At 42.8% G+C, this 24,172-nt stretch overlaps 2 protein-coding genes across 4 annotated transcripts in view; one reads left to right on the forward strand and one right to left on the reverse strand.

The window, feature by feature from the left end:
- Positions 1-1,618, reverse strand: part of NADSYN1 (NAD synthetase 1) — a 33,068-nt gene extending 31,450 nt beyond the window's left edge. Inside the window, exon 1 of one of the 2 annotated variants that reach the window (XM_028728835.2) lies at positions 1,376-1,618. In XM_028728835.2, the coding sequence (XP_028584668.2) occupies positions 1,376-1,460 (85 nt within the window). In that variant the 5' untranslated portion in view covers positions 1,461-1,618. The remainder of the gene's footprint in view (positions 1-1,375) is intronic. The other variant, XM_028728829.2, reaches the window with a different exon arrangement.
- A 78-nt stretch (positions 1,619-1,696) lies between these two features.
- Positions 1,697-24,172, forward strand: DHCR7 (7-dehydrocholesterol reductase). Of its 2 annotated transcripts, none has more exons than XM_028728886.2 (8): positions 1,697-1,833; positions 15,819-15,922; positions 17,000-17,222; positions 17,913-18,000; positions 19,644-19,857; positions 20,724-20,928; positions 21,548-21,679; positions 22,221-24,172. In XM_028728886.2, exons 2-8 carry the CDS (start codon positions 15,825-15,827, stop codon positions 22,683-22,685), a joined length of 1,425 nt encoding a protein of 474 aa, XP_028584719.2. In that variant the 5' UTR covers positions 1,697-1,833; positions 15,819-15,824; the 3' UTR covers positions 22,686-24,172. The 2 variants fall into 2 exon arrangements, with proteins under 2 accessions (XP_028584719.2, XP_028584710.2); XM_028728877.2 differs by lacking the exon at positions 1,697-1,833 and adding an exon at positions 4,282-4,405.

Below are 24,172 nucleotides of genomic sequence, written 5' to 3' on the forward strand. Positions count from 1 at the left end.
CTGTTGCTTTCCAGCAACATTATCCTTGGAACCAGGGCTTTTTTCAGCCGGAACTCGCTGGAACTCAGTTCCAGTACCTCTCAGGTGGGTGCCATTGCTGTTATAAGAGAACAAGGGAGGCGTCCATGGTGAGTTCCGGCATCTCTTTTTCTGGAAAAATAGAACTGCTTAGAATTGCCACTTGAACCAGTCTGTGCTGGGCTAGCCAGCTGGAGATCACGGTAGTCCTGCCTCTGTGGTCCACCTGTCAGTCACCCTCCACCTTGTGGGGCAACAAACATTAACCAATTCTGCCATAACTGGAGTTTGCAAACAAAAAACAGCAGTGTATCAATTTTAAAAAATCCAGCTGAGCCAATCAAATATGCAGGGCCCAATTCGACAACATGATGAAGAATCATCACTAGGTATCCCATCTCTTTGACATTTAAAGAGACAGGAAATTGAATCACGGATCTTAATCTCAGCTACTGAAGACTCATACCAGCTTCATGCCTTACAGAGCCACTGTAAGAGGTGCAACAAAGAAGCCTGGTAAGTCTTGAGCAGGATTTGAGTTATGAACAACGGAAGTAATTCATTATAATATTGTGATTATGATTTAACAGATAGAAGATAGGGCCCAGCAGAAGGGGAGAAACAACAACTCCATGGAAAACGGGGTGGGAGAAAAGATGAAAATGTGTTTTGATTGTATATACTAAAAATGTTGAAACTTAATAAATATAATTGGAAAAAGAGAAAAGAAACAGAATCCTGGAAGGGGAAAATCTGCATGGCACCCTGAACAAGAGCACCTGTGCCTGAAACATCTCATTGCATAATTTATTATTTCATTGCATTTGTTATTTCATCTCATTGCATAATTTATTATAATTTATTACCACTTGCATAATTGTTGTGCTGCTGTGGGGCACAGGGCAAGCTAACTCCACCACAACCACAGAGTAAAGAGAAGTGCCGGCCTTTCATAGAGTTAGGTATTCATTGCAGAGTTGGAAGGTATTCATTGCAGAGTTACATCTTTGGTAAAGGCTGTTCTCCAATTGGAGCGCTCGCAGGCTAGTGTTTCCCAATTGTTGCTGTTTATACTACATTGTTTAAAATTTGCCTTGAGACAGTCTTTGAACCTCTTTTGTTGACCACCAGCATTACGCTTTCCATTTTTAAGTTTGGAATAGAGTTGCTTTGGAAGACGATAATCAGGCATCCGCACATGACCAGTCCAATGAAGTTGAAGAATCACTACATGCATATATATATATATATATATATATATATATATATATATATATATATGCACACACGCGCGCGCACACACACACGCCCCCCCCCCCGCACCCAAGAAACACCAGCGTTCTTTGCTTTGCCTTACTTCTCAATATCCTTTCCAGGTTGCCGTCAAAATCCAGCGCCCATTGATTCAAGGCGCAGGTGGCCACAGTCACCTTCCTGCCCATGGTGCTTCGGTGCCTGAGGCTTCGCTTCTCCCGGGAGCCCTTGGGCGACAGTAGGTCGGCTGTAAACAACACACAGCAACAGCCCCAGCCCAGAGCAAAAGCGGACCCTTTCGCTTCCGGTGGGGGGCCGGGCGAGAGAATCCACACATAAGCCCCGCGGGGCACTTCCGGGATAAATCATAGAGGTAGGAAGGGAGTCGAAAATGGAACTAAACCTCCCACTCTCGTTATCCCAGCGCCAAGGAGAGGGCTTTCACCACAGAGATGAGAGAGGGTAGCGCGGCGCGGCGCCATTAGTAACGCGTTCGCGCCCCCCCTGGCTTCCTTTGGTATTTCAGTTTTCTCCCGGCACGGCCAGAAATGGTTGAGAACGGTAATGTGGTTCCCGTGTAAATAAATGAACGGAGTCTTTATGTTCAGCTGAACTCGCGTCTGGATCCTGTAGGGCGCTAGATTGGTGGGTCGGGGTGGAGAGAAGGTTTACGGGGTTGGTGGAGGGGGCCACTGAAACCAGATTGGCATTTTTGCTGCGATTTCAGCAAAATTGTTTTGGCTCCCCCCCCCCCGGTCTCTTTCGGCATCTGTACTGTTTTAAGCATGCTTGTGCGAGATTTCGGTTCAATTAAATGCACTTAGAAAAAAGTGTGCTTGAAATATATGCATATCCTATGTAGTTGTTTCAGTAGTGTCTATGTTGCATCATGGTTGGTTGGCGTTCGTCTGTCTTGGTCTCGTAAAACAATTTCACCAATCAAGAGTGAGCAAGTCACAGTTACAAAGCCATTATTATAAAGTTGTAAGGCGTTTAACAACCACAGCCTGTATCTGAAATAAAGAAAACATAATATAACATAGCTGCATTCCCCTGGAGGGCTGTTATTATTCTAAATTACCTGCTCTTCATCCTAAGGTCCCAAGGCAAGTTTACAGCACTAAAACACAATATTAAAACAGTGCAATCCTACTTTTACATTGAAGTAATTACCACTGTGTCCACTGAGGCTTGCTCCCTGTGCAATTTTTTCTCCTGCATGGATGTTCCTTGGTAGTTCTTAAAAGGAGACAAATCTGACTAAAAGCAATGTTCTATAATTTATATGTTTGGGGGCTGCTGTGATAGTGCAAAAATAGTCAGATATGTTCTCCTTTACTAAGAATCCCCCATTTTATGTGGCCTTTTTTTCTTGTAACTGATAGCAGTTTTGGGATGACCATGACTCAAGTTAACCCTAGCCCAAATCCCCCAGACTGCTATGCTCATCTCCCCCATATTTTCTTCTATAGATGTAGAACAGCTGCTTCCAGAGCTGGCGTTATGCCGTCACACTGAAAGACAAGGAAAGAGCAAAAATTAACCTGTTGAATTTGTTTGTGATGTAGAAGTTATAACTATAGAGCCCATGTAAGGGGAAAAGACCCAGTTAACATGCAAGTCAAGACATGAGCTCAGCAGCCCAACTTGTGAATCACAGCAATTATACTGCCTCTCATGGGTGTAGCCAGGATTTTTGTTAGTGGGGTGTAGGCCTTTTGGGGGGAGGAAGAACCTCAGTTAGCTATGTATTTTTATTGACATTTATTGATTTGGGGAGGCAACTGCCCCTCCCTGTCCCCCATGGCTACACCCATGCTGCCTGTCATCTTGGAAGTACAGTGGTACCTCGGGTTACATACGCTTCAGGTTACAGATTCCGCTAACCCAGAAATAGTGCTTCAGGTTAAGAACTTTGCTTCAGGATGAGAACAGAAATCGTGCTTCAGCGGCGCGGCAGCAGCAGGAGGCCCCATTAGCTAAAGTGGTGCTTCAGGATAAGAACAGTTTCAGGTTAAGTACAGACCTCCGGAACGAATTAAGTACTTAACCCGAGGTACCACTGTAATATACAGCCATTGTTCTCCCCATAACTTACTTAGAAAGCCATTCGAGCTGATAGCCACCACATATTGTGGGAGAGAATTCTGAGGTTTAGCTGTGCATTGCATGAAGATGTGCTTTGTCTGGGAAGGAGGTTATTAGGTTGTTGGTGGGGGTGGTATGTACAGTAAGGTTACCAGATGTCCCCGTTTCCTGGGGACTGCCCTTGGATTTACAAATCAGTCCCCACACAAAATCCTATCATTCCTACTGAAGTTGAAAAGTGTCCCCGGATTCATTGAAAAAAATCTGATAACCTTAATGTACAGTAATTTGTGTCCTCATGTTGATCATTTATGTTGTGAACTGCCCTGTGATCTTCAAACAAATAATGCTTTATTTGGTCTTCCCTGAATCGTCCAACATTCAGCTTCATCAGACGTTCTCGTGTCCTAATAGTTTCAAAGAAGCCTGTTCACCTTTCGTGTCCTGTCTTATTTGTTTCCGGCGCCCTACTTTTCTTTCAAGCGCCAGATACTGCAACCTTTTTTTCCTCCTATAGGAATTTCTCCTGTCCCTTGACCATTTCAGCTGCCCCTTTCCTGAAACTTTTCGGGATTGCAAGCCTTTTTCTCATTCCTAGAAAATGCCACACCAAGAAGCATGTTTTTCTTAGTGATTTGCAACACGTGCAAGGAGGCTTCCGTTGGATTTCCCACATTCGTTTTTATGCACACCACCGCCAAGCCGCTTGCTCGCTCGTGCGCGCGCGCGCGCGCGCGCGCTCTTTATCAACAAAGCGTTTCTTCCTCCGCTTCGCAATATTCATCAGGCGGCTGCTGCCATGGTGACTGGCATCGGCTCAGCTGATGGCTTGAGGCAGATGCACCAATCCAGCGGTGAAGCACGGGATGATGCTGAACAAACCCGGCAGGTGATTGGGCGGTGGGTGCAGGGTGCTATTTTAAGGGGGCGTGGCAAAGATAGGAGGGTGAAGGAGGCGGGAGGGGAAGAGTGAGCCTCGAGCCCTCGGCGCTGGAGCGAACAAAAGCGTCCCTTGTTCGCGGGCGGCTGCACAGCAGCGGCGCAGGTAAGTGGGGGAATCGGTTTCTGGAACCCGAAGCGAAATGGGATATTGGAGTGAATCGAGGTCTCGGTAGCGAAGCAAGCAGAAAATAAATAGTTTTGCATGCTATTAATAAAGCGGCGCCCGCCTTGGGTGGTTTTCCGGCGATGAGAAGGTGCACGTCGCTGTTGTTGGGAGTTAAAAAGAGCGGACAACAGGTTTCATATGCTCTAGTTATAGAAAAAAGCGGAAATTGAATATGTTTCCTATAACGTCCCTTCGTTTTAACACTGGCACTAGGCATGAAGGGGGTCATTTTAGGCTCCTGTTAACGGTGGACAGTTTTATCTCTAGGCTGCAATGGCTTGAATTCCATTTTATTTTCTTAACTTTGCATCCTACCAATGTAGTGGGGGGGATTGTAGAGTTGAAGCATTTATGCCGTCTGCTCTTTAAAGAAAAGAAAGACCTTGTGTGTTTGCCAAACCAGAGTACATAACAGATTGGTATAACAGAGCCCCCCTTTTTTTCTACCTTCTTTGGAACGGAGTTCAAAGTGTTCAGCATCTGACTGGTTGACGACCTGTGCACCGAGATAAGCCTGCATATCGTGCAGATTGCTTAACGTCCTTGTGGATGAAACAGACCTCTAACATGTTCACTATTGTAGTCCTGGGAGGGGAGGCAGGGCGGCATTCTGCTTGAGGGGCAGCTTCTGAGGCAGGCGAAAAATGCTATTGTTATACTTGCATCTACATAGCTTTCACCCCCATGCGGTTTAAAATTACAGTATGAACAACTGTGGGGGTGAGGCTTACTCTCAAGCAAGTTTTGGACCATGACCCTGGTTCAAGAATCCACCCTGTACTTAAATTTCACCGAGCATCCTTGGGCTCGTCGTGCTCCTAGAGTTGTTGTACAGATAAAGGTGAATTCGGTAAATGTACTAAACTCTTTGGAAGAAGTGTGGGAATGAAATCCTCCCATTATGCAACAGTAATTCCCTCAAGGTGTATTGAAAGAAAACTAGCTAAATGGAAACTTACTCTCTTCTCCCCTCCCAATAAGTGAACAAGATTTCCTTGAGATAGGTAGAGTGTTTGGGGATATATATATTAGTGGGACTTTTCTCTGCGAGTCCCTGGTCTGCAACTTACTGGATTTGGGGCATGTTTTGAAGTAGAATGTCAGTAGCATTGACTCTTGCCTATTCATTTACATCAGTACCAGTAAATGTTCCCAAAGAGGAAGGTGTCTTTTGAACAGTTGCTCTTTCTTAATCTCGGATGCTCCTTGTGGAGGAGAAGGGGAGAGAATGGGTAATTTTAGGGCAGGGGTAGGCAACCTAAGACCCTGGGGCCGGATGCGGCCCAATCGCCTTCTCAGTCTGGCCTGCGGACGGTCTGGGAATCAGCGTGTTTTTACATGAGTGGAATGTGTGCTTTTATTTAAAATGCATCTCTGGGTTATTTGTGGGGCATGGGAATTTGTTCTTTTTTCTTTTCTTTTCAAAATCTAGTCCTGTCCACCACATGGTCTGAGGGACGGTGGACCGGCCCATGGCTGAAAAAGGTTTCTGACCCCTGTTTTAGGTACCATTTTTGTCTTGAGAGTGACCTAGGAGCATAACAGTAGGAAAGGTCACACTCGTGCTGCTCACTCTAAGGAGAAAGAATTGTAAAAGCCAATAAAAAGTACTTGTGTGTAATAAATGTGTGTCCTTGAGAAGATATCTGTGCTGGAAGCCCTGAGGCTCAGATAAAACTCCAAGGTTGGCATTCTCCACTGTATGTTAAAGATTGGACAAAAAGAAAATGAGATGTTCCTAACAATTGTACATTGGAGGTAGGCAATCTTATAATTTGTTTTTCAATGATGGCAGATCACTGGCCACTGTTCCTATATTATTCTATGTAATAATGCTACCTAGAGCTTAGCAATAAATTACTTTTTTACACTACTGGTGGTATTGTGTACTGTATTCATGCTTGGACAAGATTAGATTTCTTTAAAATATTTTTTGCCATGTGCATTAATACTTCCTCCATTAAGTAACAATACGGTTAAGTAACAGTGCTCCAGTTAAGTAACAATACATTGGTTTATGCAGTAGGGTGTTTCCTTTTCCTTACACTCAGGGCTGGTCTGAGCTCACCTTTTGAACTGTTCAAACCACACAAGTAAAAACATAATCTACGTCTGTAAAAACAACCTACTTTTGATATAGCTGTACTAAGTTGCCAGTTTCTTTCTTCTATGGTACCTGAGCTTTTAGGAATTAAGCAGTAGTCAAGCATTCAGCAGATACTCAGATCTAGAGAAGAAAATATTGTGCCTGTGGATTTTCTGCCTATCATAGACACAAGATTTTCTTGGTTTAATTCTGGTGCAAGTGAATTAGGTCAGATAGCAATATAAAAATCTAGTTTAGTTTTGTCCACACATGGTGTGTGTGCAGGGGCCCAGATGCTTGCTGATACAGCAGATGGAATTGGTTGCTGGACAGAAGTAGAGATGGGACATCAGTTTTCTTTTTTACTATCTATATTAGGATAAAGATGATTTGGGAGAGGAGCAACAGGTAATCTGCCTTATCCAGGGAGATTGCTTGTGTGTTGGATTGTACACTACAAATCAGGAGCATTGGTAGCTGCCACTTAGAAAGGTTTTGCCTCCTCCTGAGGCAAGCATTGGCTTAAGAGAGAGTACAGAAAGATGTTGAAATGGAAGTACGGTACTTCTTGTTGGGATTAGGAAAGCAGGAGGCTATTGATTGCTGCAGTATTGGTGACTCTGGCAACTTGTAGTTGTATCCATCTATCTACAGGTCACTTGGGCTAAGGACTAAGTAGTTCTCAATTTGAAGATTATAAGCCCTAAGCTTATCTTGGCACTTTTGTGCCCAGCTCTCTATCCTTAGTTGCTCTAACCAGCAGAGTTTAGTAAGGGTATGATCCTCGAAGGCATTTAGCCTATGCCAGCATCTCAGATAGGCTAGATCAATTCTGGCTGCTAGTGAGGGAAGGCCCAACTCATTTCTGTGGTGGGTCTCCCGATGTTCTGCCAGGAAGACCCAAAAATCAGCCTCATAAATTTATTTTGTAGGACCTCTATTTCAGATCTAACACCAATTCCCAAAATCTCAGCCCGGTAGAGCATTTGGGCAATGATTTTAGAGACAGTGATCTTAATAGCTAGGTTTATTAACTGGCCACCCTTTGAATGGAAGAACCTATATAGCTGCCCAGTAGTGACCAAATATTAGCTTAATTGCTTCCAGATGGTGTTTCCATTATGACTTTCCATCAATAAGTAATCCTAGATATTTAAATCTGGGTACTTGCTCAAGGGTGCAACAATCTAGAGTCCACCTGGACTTGGTAGTCCTCTTGCCAAATACAATGACCTTGGTTTTATCATAGTTAATTTTTAGATGTTCATTTTTACACAGCTGTCCAATTTAACCAGCACCCTCCTAAGTCCAATTTTATTCTGAGATAACAAAACTAAATCATTGGTGTAGAGCAGAATTGACAATTTACGATTTGCAAGGGTGGGGGCAGAAAAGGAGGAGGATTCCATATCAGGGATTAAATTATTTATATAGTAATTAAATAGGAAGGGTGCCAGTATACATCCTTGCTTGACACCTCTGTTAATTGTGATTCTTCTTCTTTGGCGATCACTTGTAGTTGAGTAAGATTGTCTTCCATAAACACAGTTTTAACAATGAGTCCTTAGGTGACTGTGGAGGCCAATTCTGGATCCACATGTCCTTCCACAGTGGGGACATAGGTTTCTGGGCAGGAGTTGATCATGGTAAGGGTTTGCCAAGTGTGCCTTCCTCTTAGCGCATTTCTCCCTTTCGTTCTGAGTTTGAGCATCTTCAAAGCCCATGACACCTTTGGTAAAGGCTGTTCTTCAATTGGAGCGCTCACAGGCCAGTGTTTCCCAATTGTCGGTGTTTATACTACATTTTTTTATATTTGCCTTGAGAGAGTCTTTAAGCCTCTTTTGTTGACCACCAGCATTATGCTTTCCATTTTTAAGTTTGGAATAGAGTAGTTGCTTTGGAAGACCATAATCAGGCATCTGCACAACATGACCAGTCCAATGAAGCTGATGTTGAAGAATCATTGCTTCGACACTGGTGATCTTTCCAGTACACGGGCATTAGTTTGCCTGTATTCCCAAGTGATATGTAAAAAATTTCAAAGACACCGTTGATGGAATCTTTCAAGGAGTTGGAGATGGCGTTTATAAATGGTCCACATTTCACAAGCATACAGTAAGGTTGGTAGTACAATAGCTTTGTAAAAAAGCATTTTGGTTTCCCTGCGAATGTCCTGGTCCTCAAACACTCTGCACATCGGGAGAAAGCTGCAGTCACAGAGCTCAGGCGATGCTGGATTTTGGCATCAGTGTTGACCCTTATGGAAAGATTACTGCCCAGGCAGGAAAAGTGATCAACATTTTCCAACGTTACACCATTGAGTTGGATTTGTGGTGCTGCAGAGGGGTTGTTTTGTGCTTTTTGGAGCAGCACTTTGGTTTTTTGGATGTTGAGTGATAGGCCAAACTTTTCGTAAGCTTCTGCGAACATATTTAGGATAGTTGGGAGGTCATCTTCTGAGTGTGCACACACTACGTTGTCATCAGCATACTAAAGCTCTAGGATGAAAGGTACAGTAACCTTACTCTTTGCTTTCAGCCTGCTCAGATAAAAGAGCTTTCCATCTGTTTAATATATGTTTTCTACTCCCGAGGGGAGTTTCCCTTTGACAAAGTGTAGGATCATGGCAATGAAAATAATGAATAGAGTTGGGGCAATAATGCAACCCTGTTTAACACCTGATCTCAATATGAATGGTTCATTTTGAGAGCCATTGTTATCTGCGATTGTGGCCATCATATTATCATGGAGGAGCCGAAGCATGTTCACAAATTTATCTGGGCAGCTGATTTTCAGAAGGTCATTCCACAGGGCATTACGATTTACAGTTTCGAAGGTCTTAGTCAGGTTAATAAAAGCCATATAAAAAGGCTGGTTTTGCTCTCTGCATTTTTCTTGAAGCTATTGAGAGGTGAAAATCATGTCCACTGTCCCCCTAGGGTCAAAAACCATTTTGGGATTTAGGAAGGGTCACCTCAGATATTGTTAAGAGATGGTTTGCTAAGATCCTTACAAAAATTTTGTCAGCCGCAGCTAATAAAGAGATGCCTTGACAGTTTGCGCAATCTGGTCTGTCACCTTTTTTTAAGAGATTGATTATTTTGGCGTCCCTTAAGTCTGCTGGGATCTCCTCTCCCAGATTTTTTTCATGAGCTTGTGAAGTTGTGCAAGTTCATTTCCACCCACTTTGAAGACTTCAGGCAGGTATCCCATCAGGTGCGGTGGCTTTGTTGTTTTTCATTTGATTAACAGCTGTACACAACTTACCCAGATTTGGAGATACTGCAAGCTCATCTCTAATTTGTTTTTGCGGAATTTGTGAGAGGACCTCAGCAGCTACGGGGGAGTTGCAGTTAAGGAGATGCTGGTAATGTTCTTTCCAGCACAGTGCAATAGCTTCTTTATCTTTACAGTGGTACCTCGGGTTAAGAACTTAATTCGTTCTGGACGTCCATTCTTAACCTGAAACTGTTCTTAACCTGAAGCACCACTTTAGCTAAGGGGGCCTCCCGCTGCCGCCGCGCCACTGCTGCGCGATTTCTGTTCTCATCCTGAAGCAAAGTTCTTAACCCGAGGTACTATTTCTGGGTTAGTGGAGTCTGTAACCTGAAACGTCTGTAACCTGAAGCATGTGTAACCCGAGGTACCGCTGTATTTATATAGTAATTAAATAGGAAGGGTGCCAGTATACATCCTTGCTTAACACCCTCTATTACAGAAGTACCTTGTTTTCAACCAGGATTCGCTCCGAAGCCCCGGTCTCTGGCAGAAAAAGACACTGGACAAAGCGCCGCGTCTGCGCACGCGTGCCAAACCCGGAAGTAACCCATTCCGGTACTTCTGGGTTTGCCACAGACATTTGATGGAATGGGCACTCGACGAGGCGGATGCTAGACGATTTGGAATTAGCAGGGAGTTCAATCCTGCTGCTTTGCCTTGTGCCCCTGGTGGGAAGATTGCAGGAATATGCGGCCAATGCAGGATTTCACTCCTGCCCACCAATCAGCATCAGGAGTGATGTCAGTGACTGAACATGGTTTGAAGGAAATTGCCTCACACCCAGATTGAACCCCCTCTGCTCTAGAGCATGGACAAGTACCTGTATCTGAAGTGATACAGAATTCAACCAGAATTCTAATACTTTATTCTGTAAAATGTGTAGAATGACTCCAGAGCAAGACTAGAGGAAGCTGACATTGAAAATGTGCGCAAATATTGTTGAAGCAGACCTCAAACTAGTAGCAGTCAGCTGTGAGCCAGAAAGTCCCTGTATTTGCTATAGCAATGAATTATTTGGGGTAGTTTCATGCAAGTCACTCTCTCTTGACTTCAAACACAGCTAAACACTATGTAGAGGCTAAATATTTATTAGTCATAAGTTTTTTATATTTCACAACTTCTTTGCTGACTAATAATTAGTTTGGCAGTTTACAAAACATAACTATCTGGACAGGGTTGTTTCTACTCTGTAAATAATGTACCAAGCGGAAACATGCATTTCCATGTTTGATCTTATATCATTTGTTTTGTAACCTTAAAAATTGGACAAAGAAAGAGGAAGTGAAGAGCATGCACTGTTGCTTATATTTTTAGACTTGTTTAAATGGGTCACACTAGATAGCTCAGTTGCTTAGGGTGTGGTGCTGCTAAACATCAAGGTTGCAGGTTCAGTCCAGCTGCATATTCTGCAATGCAGAAGGTTGGACTAGATGATTCTCAGGGTCCCTTTTAACTCTATGATTCTATGAAATGGAGAACTTTTTGTTTTTACAGTCAAGCAGTGTATAAATTTTATTAAATACATGCATAAGGCACCTGTTGCCCTTGCATTTCAGAACAGCTACTGCAGACAGAAAGAAACAAAGTACAATGGAACCTCCGTTGTCAAACATCTCGGCTGCCAAACATTTCGGAAGCTGAACGCCGAAAACCTGGAAGTGAATGCTTCTGTTTTCGAACACATTTCTCCATTTTCTCCATTCACCTTGCTGACAGCCCTTTGATCTTCAATTTTCGAACATTTCGGAAGTTGGAACGGACTTCCGGAACAGAAAACTGAGGTCCCACTGTACAGTGGTACCTCGGGTTACATACGCTTCAGGTTACATACGCTTCAGGTTACAGACTCCGCTAACCCAGAAATAGTACCTCGGGTTAAGAACTTTGCTTCAGGATGAGAACAGAAATCGTGCTCTGGCGGCGCAGCGGCAGCGGGTGGCCCCATTAGCTAAAGTGGTGCTTTAGGTTAAGAACAGTTTCAGGTTAAGAATGGACGTCCAGAACGAATTAAGTTCTTAACCCGAGGTACCACTGTACTGTACTGGAAACCACAGTAGGAGAGATGGTTCTTGTGCTCCAAACCTGCTTGCTGGTTTCCTATAGGCCACTGTTCAGCCACTGTAAGAACCGGATGCTAGACTAGATGGGATGTTGGCCTTCTCAAACAAAAATGGAGGGGAAATAATGTTAGTTAATTATCACACTGAAGTGTGATAATTAATAATTTCAATAATAATAATTTCAATAATGAAGTGTCCCATCCCTTTCAATAATGAAGTGTCCCATCCCTTTCAATAATGAGATTTTTTTGAGATAATTCATATATTTATTTAAGAATATTAGATTGGTTTTGTATTAAGATACAGTAGGAACCTTGAAAGGTTTCTATAACAGGATGTGTTACATTATATGACATTCTTTGCTGATATTTGTATTATCATTTGGAGTTCATATAGCACATGTAATGTTTATATTAATTGGATAATATATTTAATTAATAAATAAAAACAACCAGACACTTTTTGAGGGTGTTATGGAAGAGGGTCATTTTAAAAATTTTGCCTCACGTCCTTCCCTTGGGCTGGAACTTACATAACCCTGTATATAATATAACCTTATATATTGATCTTATATATCCCATTTATAATGAAGATTCCCTGACACTTTCTGGGGCAGCCCAGTCAGATGGGGAGCATGTAAATAATAAATTATTATTCTATTAGCTCTCACAACTGAAAGTTTTATAGTAGGCATGGGAACCTTTTTTAGCCTGAGGCTTGTGTCAGATGAATCCAGAGATGAAACAGGGCAAGAGCAACAGATGTGTCTCCTACTTTTTACAGTGACTCATTCCAGCCGTACAAAAACTGGCGCGCTTACACATTCACAAACAGGTATTTCTTCATCCAGGCAAGCAAGAGGGATTATTGTTGTTGAAGAGCACATTCTAGTCAGGCAAAATTACTCCGTGTTCCTGAGTAAGGTTTGGGAAGTGCTAGATGGACTTGGAGGTTTCCTACCTGTTGGACAGCTTTCAGAGCCAGGTTTTGACAGACCTTCGTGGGAAGAGCATACTGAATGCCTTGCTGTTCAAAACATGCAACATAGATGATATTAAGAACACACTCAGTTTATGATGGTGCTGGATGTTTCAGAATAAAGGGTGTGGTTTTAGAGGTGTGTTGATTCTTAATTATGAAGAGTTTTGTAGATTAAAACCCAATGCCTTAATCTTCCCTGTAAACAATTGGGAGCCAGTGCAGATTTTGGAGCCCTGGTTTAACACACTGTGTACCATCCCAGCAAGGTAATGTTGTGCCTGTGCTAACTGAAGCTTTGGAACCTGGGAAGACTAGCACCACATCACCTATCCTATATTATTTTAAAAATGACCAGGCTGGGTTCATTTTGCTCGGATCTCAAAACAGTAGTTTAGAGTGAAGCTGATCACCTCAATGACATCGCAAGTAATATATGCACAGGAGTCCAATCAATGAGATCCAATATAATTGTGAAAAGGTGGCCTTTGGGAGAGAAGCTCATTGTTCGCCAGTAAAGGGGGTAATAAAATTACCCTCTTGAAGTTAGCAGTCCTAGATAATTTAAGTTACTAAAGTCTAAACTCTTCATACACGAGGAAAAAAAATGAGAGAAGGTTGAATTCAGTATTTAAAAATTCACCTGAAAACAGTTTGTTATAAGATGGAGGTTTTAAATTGCTTTTTTTCATTTTTATTCACCTTTCAGGAAGCTTTTTTTGTACCACTCGTTATTAACTGCATTCAGTTTTGGCATTAAGACCTTTTTTTGTAAGGATGTTTTTGGTCAGTTGGGTCAACTTTTAATTCATAAGCTGTTGTCTTGCTTTGGCTTAAGAAATACGTAAAGAAAAGAAGAAGTAAAGACAAAGTGTCTACAAACCTGTCTGCACCATTATTTTATTTGAAATTTCCCTTCTTTAACTACTATCAGCTGTAGCCAACAAGCCACAGATAGAGGAAGACTGATTTGAAGATGGAAGACTGTTATGTGTGCATAATTCATTTTGGGTTGTAGCAATTGACCTAGTGGGAAACTGTAGGGTACTTTTATTTCCTTGGAGCTTGCTTGGGTAAATTTATTGTTATTATTTGCATTCTTATCCCATCTTTTTCTCCAAGATAGTCAAGGTGGTGTACATGGTTCCCCGCCCCCCTTTATTCACCACAATCCTGTGAGGCTGAGAGGCGGTGACTTGCTCAATATCACCCAATGTGTGTCTTGACTGAGTGGAGATTCGAACCCTGGTCTCCCAGGCCATATCCAATCACTGTACCACACTGGTGGAAACCTAGTATTTTCACTTTCATATGTGGAAGTCTTTTTTAAGAGCAAAGACTGCAGAATTGTTCATGGTGAGTTCCGGCATCTCTTTTTCTAGAAAAATAGCACTGTTCGGAACTATATTGTGTTGGGCAGGTTAAGGTTTGTTTAGCAATGACAGCCTCAATAAACCATTAAATGTCAGACTTGGAAATATGTAGTATACAATGGTACAGTGTAGTACAAGCTTGGGCTTGTTTATCTGTACTTTAGAGCTTTGTTTTCTGCATTTGTATGCGAGGACCTTTTTGTTAAAAGGTCACTGATTTTGTTAAAGGCAAAGGGAGCCTTGCATTTTGTAGCTGTCAAAACTGTGTGGTGCAGCAGTGAGCCAGAACAATGCAAACATAGTGGCCTAATCCTGAGTATTGTAAAAGCTGTTTGGAATGACAGCAGTGGATGTAGTCGTCTTCTTCTTTGGCGATCACTCGTAGCTGAGTAAGATTGTCTTCCATAAACACGGTTTTAACAATGAATCTGTAAGTGACTGTGGAGACCAATTCTGGATCCACACATTCTTCCCCAGTGGGGACATTGGTTTCCGGACGGGAGTAGATCACAGTGTGGATTTGCCAAGTGTGCCTTCCTCTTAGCACGTTTCTCCCTTGCATCCTGAGTTTGAGTATCTTCAAAACCTATGACATCTTTGGTAAAGGCTGTTCTCCAACTGGAGTAGATATAGCAGGCCTCTGCAAAACAGCTGTGGGCCTAGGCCCAGGGCTTCCAAAACGATTAGTGGCAGAAGTACTTCAGGGACTCTCCAGGCTGCTGCTTGGGTCTGATCCTATCCATTTTGGTTCCACGTTTATGATCTCTAGCACACATACAAATGCAGGAAGCTGTGCCTCGTCTGAGAGATCCGCTGCAGCTTGCTGCTGTGTTCTTCTGGTCTCTTTCATGTTGGCCAAATTTTGCCAATTCCTCTCCCCCACCCTCCACAGCTCTCCACATCCCCTCCTGCACAATGTTTGAGATTTTCAGGGAGTTCTGAGGGCTTCAGTATGTGAGGAAGGCCTGTCGTGCAAGCAGAACTCTACTCAGCCTTCTCTGAATCCTAAACATGGCAGTGTGTGTAGGATATTCTCATAGACGTGTCTCTTAAGAAATTCCATATGGGCATGAGGAGAGCCTAGCCCAGGGGTGCAGAACTTGTTAGGCTCCATGGACCAGATCCTGATCAGGGGGCCCCCCACCTGTCAAAATCCCTTTCACTCTGGAGTGAGATCCGGCTGAAGGGGGAGAGAAGTCTTAAGCCCAAACTTGCTGTGATTTTAAAGAAGGAGCAGGAGACTTGCAAAGGACTTTGCTAGCCTTTGGGAGACCCACCCCACCCCAGCTTTAAGATTGCCAGCACCTAATGTTGTGGGAAGTGCCAGGAAAAGGCCTGCAAAAAAATTCAATGCTTGGGAACTCTGGTGGCTTATTTATGTTGTATTGATATAACATGAAATTCATGCTTTGTAGACAAATGCTAACTATTATTTCCCCCTGCAAATAAGATAACAAACTCTGATTTGCCATAGTCAAGCGTAAGAAGTTGTGCAAGTCACAGAATTTCGGGCAGGGGTGTGTTATTGTATTGCACTAAACTGTTTATGAATTTCCTATCGTCTCTCCCTGTAGGTTCCAATGGCTGCCTGTCGGCAAACACAGTTTTCTGAAGGAGGAAAAAGTAAATCCGTAATGAATGGAGCTGGAACCTCTTATGGACAATGGGGGAGGGCCTGGTAAGAGAATCCTGCCCTAACATAGTTTTATTCTTTCTCCTCGTGCAGAAGGATTGTGGGGAGAGAAGCAGATTCCTCTTTCCAGAGGCCTGAACTCATTGCTTGCAGAGGGCTTTTGGACCTTACACTGAGGGCTGCATGTGGCCTTAGGTTACCTAGGCCCGTGTTAGAGGGGTTATCTATTATATGAGTTGGATCCCGAGCAGGAAGGTGAGGGAGGTGTCTTGTACTAAGTTAGGTTCATTGATTACATGGGTTAATTGTTGGGATGCAGCCAAGGAATTGGGGGCAATTGGCTGGCCCCAGCCCACCAGCCAGTGTGCCAGGCGATCTCCAGTCCTTGGATCAGCATGAAACTGTGACCCTAGCTTCAAAAGCCTTCAGAAGCTGGGCACACACACTCAGCAGAGTAAAACGCTGCACAACAGAAGTGGCATGGAGGCTGTGTTGAGCATATTTACAAGCAGTTTATCCAGCATACATCAGGACGAAAGGAAAACATGTCTTCTCCCCTTCATGTCCAAAGCAAGACAGCAAAACAAAAGCTATACACAAACGGAAGTTCCCAGCAAGCTGTGCTGGATTGTAAACAGACATGTGACACACAACAGTCTCATGCTTGTCCCTTAAGGTGGAACGGAATATTCTAACAGTAATATGCAGATGTTTATGAACAAGAAACAGAAAGGTACCCCTAGTAGGGTTATTTGGAGTCACAGATCTGAGATCAATGCCAAAATAAACATGGTGGCAGCAGGCCCATTTCTAGAAGTAAAGAGAAAATAGATGTGGGATGTTGAACCTTTCCCCAAATATGTCACTTACCTCCTTGAACTTTGTCCCTTGCTATGGCTTTTCAGAGGGTGCAAATGCTGGAAGTAAGCCTAGGTGAAATAAGTTGATATGGCAGGAAGAAGGGTGTGTGTAGGTTGGTTGGTTTTGCAAATTCTACTGTCATCCTTGAGACCCCGAGCATTGCACAATAAACAAATTATTTATCTCTGTGTCTAAATCAGGCCATAATCAAAGCAGCAGCATCTTGCAACTATTCGGTTTCTTGTTTCTCTTACGTTTCAGGAAAGTCGACTGGTTTTCCTTGGCGTGTGTCATCTTTCTACTCCTATTTGCACCCTTCATTGTATATTATTTCATAATGTCATGCGATCAGTACAGTTGTTCGCTAACTAAGCCAGCCATTGACTTGGTCACGGGGAAAGCCAGTCTCTTGGATATCTGGCACAAGACACCACCATTGACTTGGAAAGCTGCAACCCTCTATGCTTCTTGGGTAATCTTCCAGGTATGTGCCTTGAGGCTTCTCTGTTAGAATCCAATAGGGAATAAGTAAGGCAGTCTCAGGTATGTGATCAAAACTGAGCTTTTCTGATTACAAAACAGTTTTTTATTGGTAGAATCAAAGCTCACACATAAAACTAGGGAATATAGACTGTCCATTATTATCCTGTGAATGATATTGGCAACAACCCAAGACTCTGGGATTCAGCATTCTGTCACCACCCGATTTGCATCAGCTGTTAATACTTTCTGGACCCGTGTGTGATAATTCTACTGCTGACCCTTTTTCATTTGTATTGCTGTTTCCAGTACTGTGTCCTCCCACTCATGTTCTACATACATACACACACCAAATACAATGACTGAGTCATTAGAAAGACTGTAGGTACATAAGAATTTACACAGGGAGAAGAAATGTAGATAACGTAGAATAATGCCTGAAACTGCAGGGAGTAGAAATTATGAAGGCGGGATTTGGAAGGGGGGAAAAAACCTGTCAGAATTAAGAGCATTGAGAACACGAGCCAAAATTACCCATCCTTCATAACTACCTGACAGTTCAGAAATCATTTAACGTTTTTATAACAAAGATTCCTGCATTGTAGGGGGGTTGACTAGATGACCCTCAGGGTCCCTTCTGACTCTACAATTCTTTGATTCTAAGATGCTTCTGACAAATTAATTTTTGTTACAGGTATTTTTGTACATGCTTCCTGACCTTTGTCACAAATTTCTTCCTTATTTTCGAGGAGGAGTGCAAGAAGGGGCTGTCACACCCGCTGGTATGCTCATTTTTGCCAATACTTTTTCTTCACAAGGCTTTTTAGCATCACCAAGAAATATGGGTCAGGGAACAATGATGGCATGGGCTACTCTTGTCGTTCCATGTGCAGAGACCTAAAAAGGCAAACTCAACCCACTAAGTGTGTTGCTTTTGTGATGCAGGAGAAAAGACATTGTTTACAACTAAACCCCAAAGGAATTCTTAGAATGTGGGATCTGTGTCTTTCAGCTGCTTAGATTTTGCCCCTCGGAGGGTTGTATGAAGTCAGTATGGGGTAGTGGTTAGAGTTGTTGTGAGGATAAAGGGGGGGGCGGCGGCAAAGAACCATGTCTATCACCTTGAACTCCTTGCAGGAAAGTTGGGAAAGTTGCAATCAATCAATTTCTACAGTGAAGTGTATACATGCTTGGGCATGCTGCATTGTACTATAGAAACCCTTTTGACTCTGCAAAAGTGATTCACATGCAACAGGCCTCCAGCTCAATGCCAACTGATCCCAGAAAGCTTGACAGCAGAAAATCCAAGAAGTGCTAAAGCAGCGGCAGGGAGCCCAAGGTCTACATTACCTCAAGGGTAACCTTCAAAGAGGCCAAATGCCAGTGATGGGTAGGGCCAGAAGCAAAACGTGGGTGGGTTCCTAGGCAAAATGTGGTTGGAGCAATAGGTGTCGCTTACCTTTGTGAGGCAGGCTACATTCCAACCACACAAAAATGTGATGTTGCTACACAAACACACCCTCTGTTCGCATACATCCTACATCCAGCCAAGCAAGAGGCAGTATCATAGTTCAAAGGCATGCTCCAGACAGGAAGGATTGTGGTCTAGGGTGTCCCATGGGCCAGATGCAGAGACCAGAGGACCACATTCGGCCTGTGGGTTTGAGGTCTGTGTCAAAAGCTCAATTACAAGGTCCCCGATAAAAATGCAAGTAGCATTCCACAAAGCTAACAAGACATCCATCACTTGGGAAACGTTTTCTCTTCATCAAGGTCATCCTAATATTGGCTGAATTTCCGAGAGCATCCTAATGTCAAATTAAGGATTGAGAACTAAACCAATGCATATCACAGACAAGGAATGTAACCTAAGAACATCTCTGCTGGATATATCCAATCCAGCATCCTGTTTGCAAAAACAGCCAGGCACGTGCTTCCAGGAAGTTCACAAGCAGGATATGAGAAACACAGGATTCCTGTTTCTTTATGTGTTTGTTAAACATGGAGGTTCCATTTGGCTATCCTGGCTAATAGTAGTTGATACTCAATTTTACAGAAAATAGGTTTTATGGCTGATGCTTTGTTTAGCATTTTATTGTCAAGCGTTCACCATTCTGAGAACTCTTGCGAAAGGGCAGTCTACAAATACATCTGGGTACACAGTTGCCCATGTTGTACTATTGGAACAGGTTGGGATAGTGGGTGATTTTTAAAATGTTCCACTACATTCAAAGCAGATTCATAAAAATAGACTGGGTAGGATGAGCTGGTTCCTCCCCACTCCAAAACTCTATGCTATGAAGACTTGCATCACTTTATGAAAACAGGGTACAGAACTGCAAAGTTCACAACCGCTGGATATCACACTGACTTCTTTGTCAAGTGCCATCACTAAACTGGACCATGCAACTCTCTTCCCTTTCAGGCGCAGTACTCAAATATGAGGTCAATGGACTTCAAGCCTGGCTTATCACGCACATACTCTGGTTTGCAAATGCTTACCACTTCCACTGGTTCTCGCCCACCATCATTTTTGACAACTGGATTCCTCTCTTGTGGTGTGCAAATATCCTGGGCTATGCCGTTTCCATATTTGTAATGATAAAAGCCTACTATTTCCCAACTAATGCAGAAGATCGGTATGTTGGCATTGCATATATTACTACATCTATGGTGTTTGCGCATTTGATGAGCATTTTTCATTCTGATAAATAAAACAAATCAATCCAGTAGCACCCTACTTTTGCTTTCCCACTTGACATCCTAGATGCAGGAATCTAATATTTGTCCGTTATAGCATACAACCATGTAAACTCATTAGACTAGTCAGTAAGTACAGTGGTACCTCGGGTTACATACGCTTCAGGTTACAGACTCCGCTAACCCAGAAATAATACCTCGGGTTAAGAACTTTGCTTCAGGATGAGAACAGAAATCGTGCTCCGGCGGCAGCAGGAGGCCCCATTAGCTAAAGTAGTGCTTCAGGTTAAGAACAGTTTCAGGTTAAGAATGGACCTCCGGAACGATTTAAGTACTTAACGTGAGGTACCACTGTAATTAAGGGACGCAGGTGGCGCTGTGGGTTGAACCACAGAGCCTAGGACTTGCTGATCAGAAGGTCGCAGTTCGAATCCCTGTGATGGGGTGAGCTCCCGTTGCTCGGTCCCTGCTCCTGCCAACCTAGCAGTTCGAAAGCACATCAAAGTGCAAGTGGCGGGAAGGTATACGGCGTTTCCGTGCGCTGCTCTGGTTTGCCAGAAGCTGCTTAGTCATGCTGGCCATATGACTCAGAAGCTGTACGCCGGCTCCCTTGACCAATAAAGCGAGATGAGCGCCGCAACCCCAGAGTCAGTTATGACTGGACCTAATGGTCAGGAGCCCCTTTACCTTTACCTTTTACCACTGTAATTATGTGCCTTTTAAAAGAATTTTCTCTATATCATGTTTTGAAATTGATTTTAGATTAATCTTTTCAATTTTTTGTTTTTGTTTTAAACAATTTTAGCAAATTCACTGGTAACTTTTTCTACGACTTCATGATGGGGATTGAATTTAATCCTCGTTTAGGAAAGTGGTTTGATTTCAAACTGTTCTTCAATGGCCGCCCAGGCATTGTAGCATGGACTCTGATCAACCTCTCTTATGCAGCGAAACAACAAGAATTATACGGACAAGTAACTAACTCAATGATACTTGTCAATGTCCTGCAGGTAAGCCAAGACCTTGTAAAATGCCAAGTGAATGTTAATGCTCTGAATATATAAACTGATGGAATTTAGGATCTAATAGGTGCTCCATATATCTAGCTTCATCCCCTTGCTCCTGCTTACATTTATATCCCAACTTTCTTCCATCATGGTACTCAAGGTAGCGTAAATGTGATTCCCAGTCACTCATCCAGGTGCTGAACAGAACAAGATCTGCTTTACTTCAGCAAAGTGGTGACCTCATGTGCCTTCAGGCTAAAACTTGTAGCCCATAATCAGTATAAGTTAATGAGTTCTGATCTTAGTGTGGTAAAGGATTATGGCTCACATAAGTGTGCATGTGTGTGCCCATCAAGTTTAGGGGCTAGCTATACTTTCAAATATTGGAAGTTTGATTCTCTGAAGTGTAGAGTGCCTAGAACTGCATTTTTGTCAAAAACTTTTATCCCATCTCAAATAAGAGAAAATTTGTAAGATGAGGCTCAGCAGAAGCAATCAAAAGAAGCCTGATGTGACAATACTGCCAAAATCTAGCGATTTAAGCATTTAAATTTTCAAGGAAGGATTTCACAGTTGTCCATCTATGGCTAGCCCTAGTGATCTCTGTTGTGTTCTTTTTCAGGGTATATATGTTTTGGATTTTTTCTGGAATGAAGCCTGGTATTTGAAAACGATGGACATCTGTCACGATCATTTTGGATGGTACCTGGGCTGGGGAGACACTGTTTGGCTTCCTTATCTCTATACACTGCAGGTATTTTCATATGTTCATGATGTGAAATTCATTAATCCCTAGAAACAGTAGTAACAACAGTGGCATTATTAGCTGCTACAGTAAAGGTCCTGTTCACTTTTATTGACTGCTTTGGACACATGCTGTGGCTCCTGACATCCCAAACCAAATACATTTATATCCTGCCCCTTTTTCCACCCTAAGAAGCAGGATACAAGTGGTCTCCTTCCACCCCATTTTATCCTTGCAGCAACCCTGTGAGGAAGATTTTGCTGAGAGGTAGTGATTGATCCAAACTCACCCAGAGAGTTGATGACTGAGTGAAGATTTGAACCCAGATCTCCCCAAGCTGTCTGAACACTACACCATATTGGCTCTCATTATAACAAAGCGAGTGACTGCAGGGTCATCTGTGGCTTATCTATCTGTGTTATAGAGTATTCATCATAAGAGCAGGCCCCCTTGCTTCATTCTCTAGTATGGGCTCCTCTAACGAAAGCAATCGGGTACCAATTCTGTATAAACGTTTGCTTATGGGGTATGTTTCTCTCTCCTTCTTTAGGGATTATACTTGGTCTACCACCCTGTCCATCTGGCTACAAGCAGTGCAATTGGGATTCTACTATTTGGTTTAGTGGGCTACTATATCTTTAGAATGACCAATCATCAGAAAGATCTTTTTCGTCGTACAGATGGCAACTGTAAAATCTGGGGCAGGAAGCCCAAGTACATTGAATGCTCCTATACGTCAACGGATGGGATCAAACACCACAGCAAGTTATTGACATCCGGCTTCTGGGGAGTGGCACGCCATTTTAACTATACAGGCGACTTGATGGGCTCCCTGGCATACTGTCTATGTTGTGGTTTTGAACACATTCTGCCTTACTTCTACATAATTCATATGACCATTCTTCTGGTTCACCGTTGCATCCGGGATGAACACCGATGCTCCAGCAAGTATGGCAACGATTGGAAGAAGTATACTGACGCAGTACCTTACCGGCTAATTCCTGGGCTCTTTTAAATGCTCGATTTCTCGACTTCAAAAGGTTTATGAACAGTTATCTTTTCAGTGCAGCAAGTTTTGAGGATCTAAAAAGCAGCACCTTTTTAGCGCACCTGATGAGACACGATTCTAATATCTGTTAAGGTCATTGTGCCACTAAAATGATCTAACTTTTTTAAAGGTGTGGATTTTGTTATGTTTTTTAAAAGTTCCCTGTCCTTGACCAACAAAGCTTCAGATTAAAAAGTTGAATCTTGAGGTGCATTCAGATTGATACCTTGGACACACAGAGATTCCAAAGTGTGTACAGGGACAGGAATACACACACAAGCCCTGCCACCAGTGTCCTTATGGATCTTTCCCCTGCCTGTCCTACCTGTCCTCATGTTGTGTGAGGAAGGTCTTGCATCTGCTTGAAAGTGCCTAACTAACTGCACATGATGGAAGATGTTTCTTCTCAACTTCACATGTTCAACTTCACAGAAGTAGAAGCCACCTGCAGACTTCCATTGGGCAACACAAGGGAGGTCCAGAATGGGGTGGTGGGCAAGATGCTCATGAGAACTTTGGGGAAAAGGTTTGCTTGTGTGCTGGCCACAAGGATGCTAGGGGGAGGGATTGAATGCACACATGCGTCCATCTACACTTGGAACATTTGTGTGTGAACATGCCTCTGGTTGTAACTGAATCTACAATGTTACTTCACTCTGGGACACAACCCACAGGCAAATGACTGGCCCTTTAAAACTTCTATTCATTCCCCTGTGGTTTGAAGAGTGGTGATTCTTGATAGCTTTAATCGGAGTTTGATTGTTCAGGTCAGCTATAAATGAACAGAGATCCAGTTACAATATCATTTGATATCTGGTCTTCAGATAGGCTTATTGTAACTACATCAGAGATTCTGGAGCAGTAGTTAAGCTCTAAATGCATACTGGATAACAAAGGGACATGATTCTAAAACATGACAGCTGGGTTGGTAGAAGGTCTCTTATCAGTTCTGTTGTGATAAAAATCACATTCTAGAAATGTGTTGGAATACTGCCCTCACTAATTATCATAGATGTTTTCTGCATACAAGTTCACCCTCTTATGGGAATGCATATTTTTTAAGTGGGAATAGCAACACTTCTGCCTACCTTTTTCAAAATTGCATACTAGATGCAGATAGTTTACCACTTTGAGAACTAAGTTCCTGTTTGACAAGGAACCACCTAGCCTAAACTTCATATGCAGTCTTTCCAGTGACACCTCATGCGTATACAGCTTAATGTTAGGGTGAGGAAGACTAGCTGGTGATAGACATCAAGGCTTTACCCTATAGTTAAATGCAAAACTCCCTTGCCTGGCCCTAGATGGCTTTGATGCTTTCTGTTTACTGTGAAAACAGTGCTGGAATAGTGTCTTCACAAAATCAAATTCAAAGGAGAAGAAAGAAGGCAGAGTATTCTTCCCATTCATGCATTAAGTGACATAATGTAAAAATAAAGTGGAGTGTTTTCTTC

This window comes from Podarcis muralis, chromosome 1 (assembly GCF_964188315.1).
Source record: "Podarcis muralis chromosome 1, rPodMur119.hap1.1, whole genome shotgun sequence".
NCBI classification, from domain to species: Eukaryota; Metazoa; Chordata; class Lepidosauria; order Squamata; family Lacertidae; genus Podarcis; species Podarcis muralis.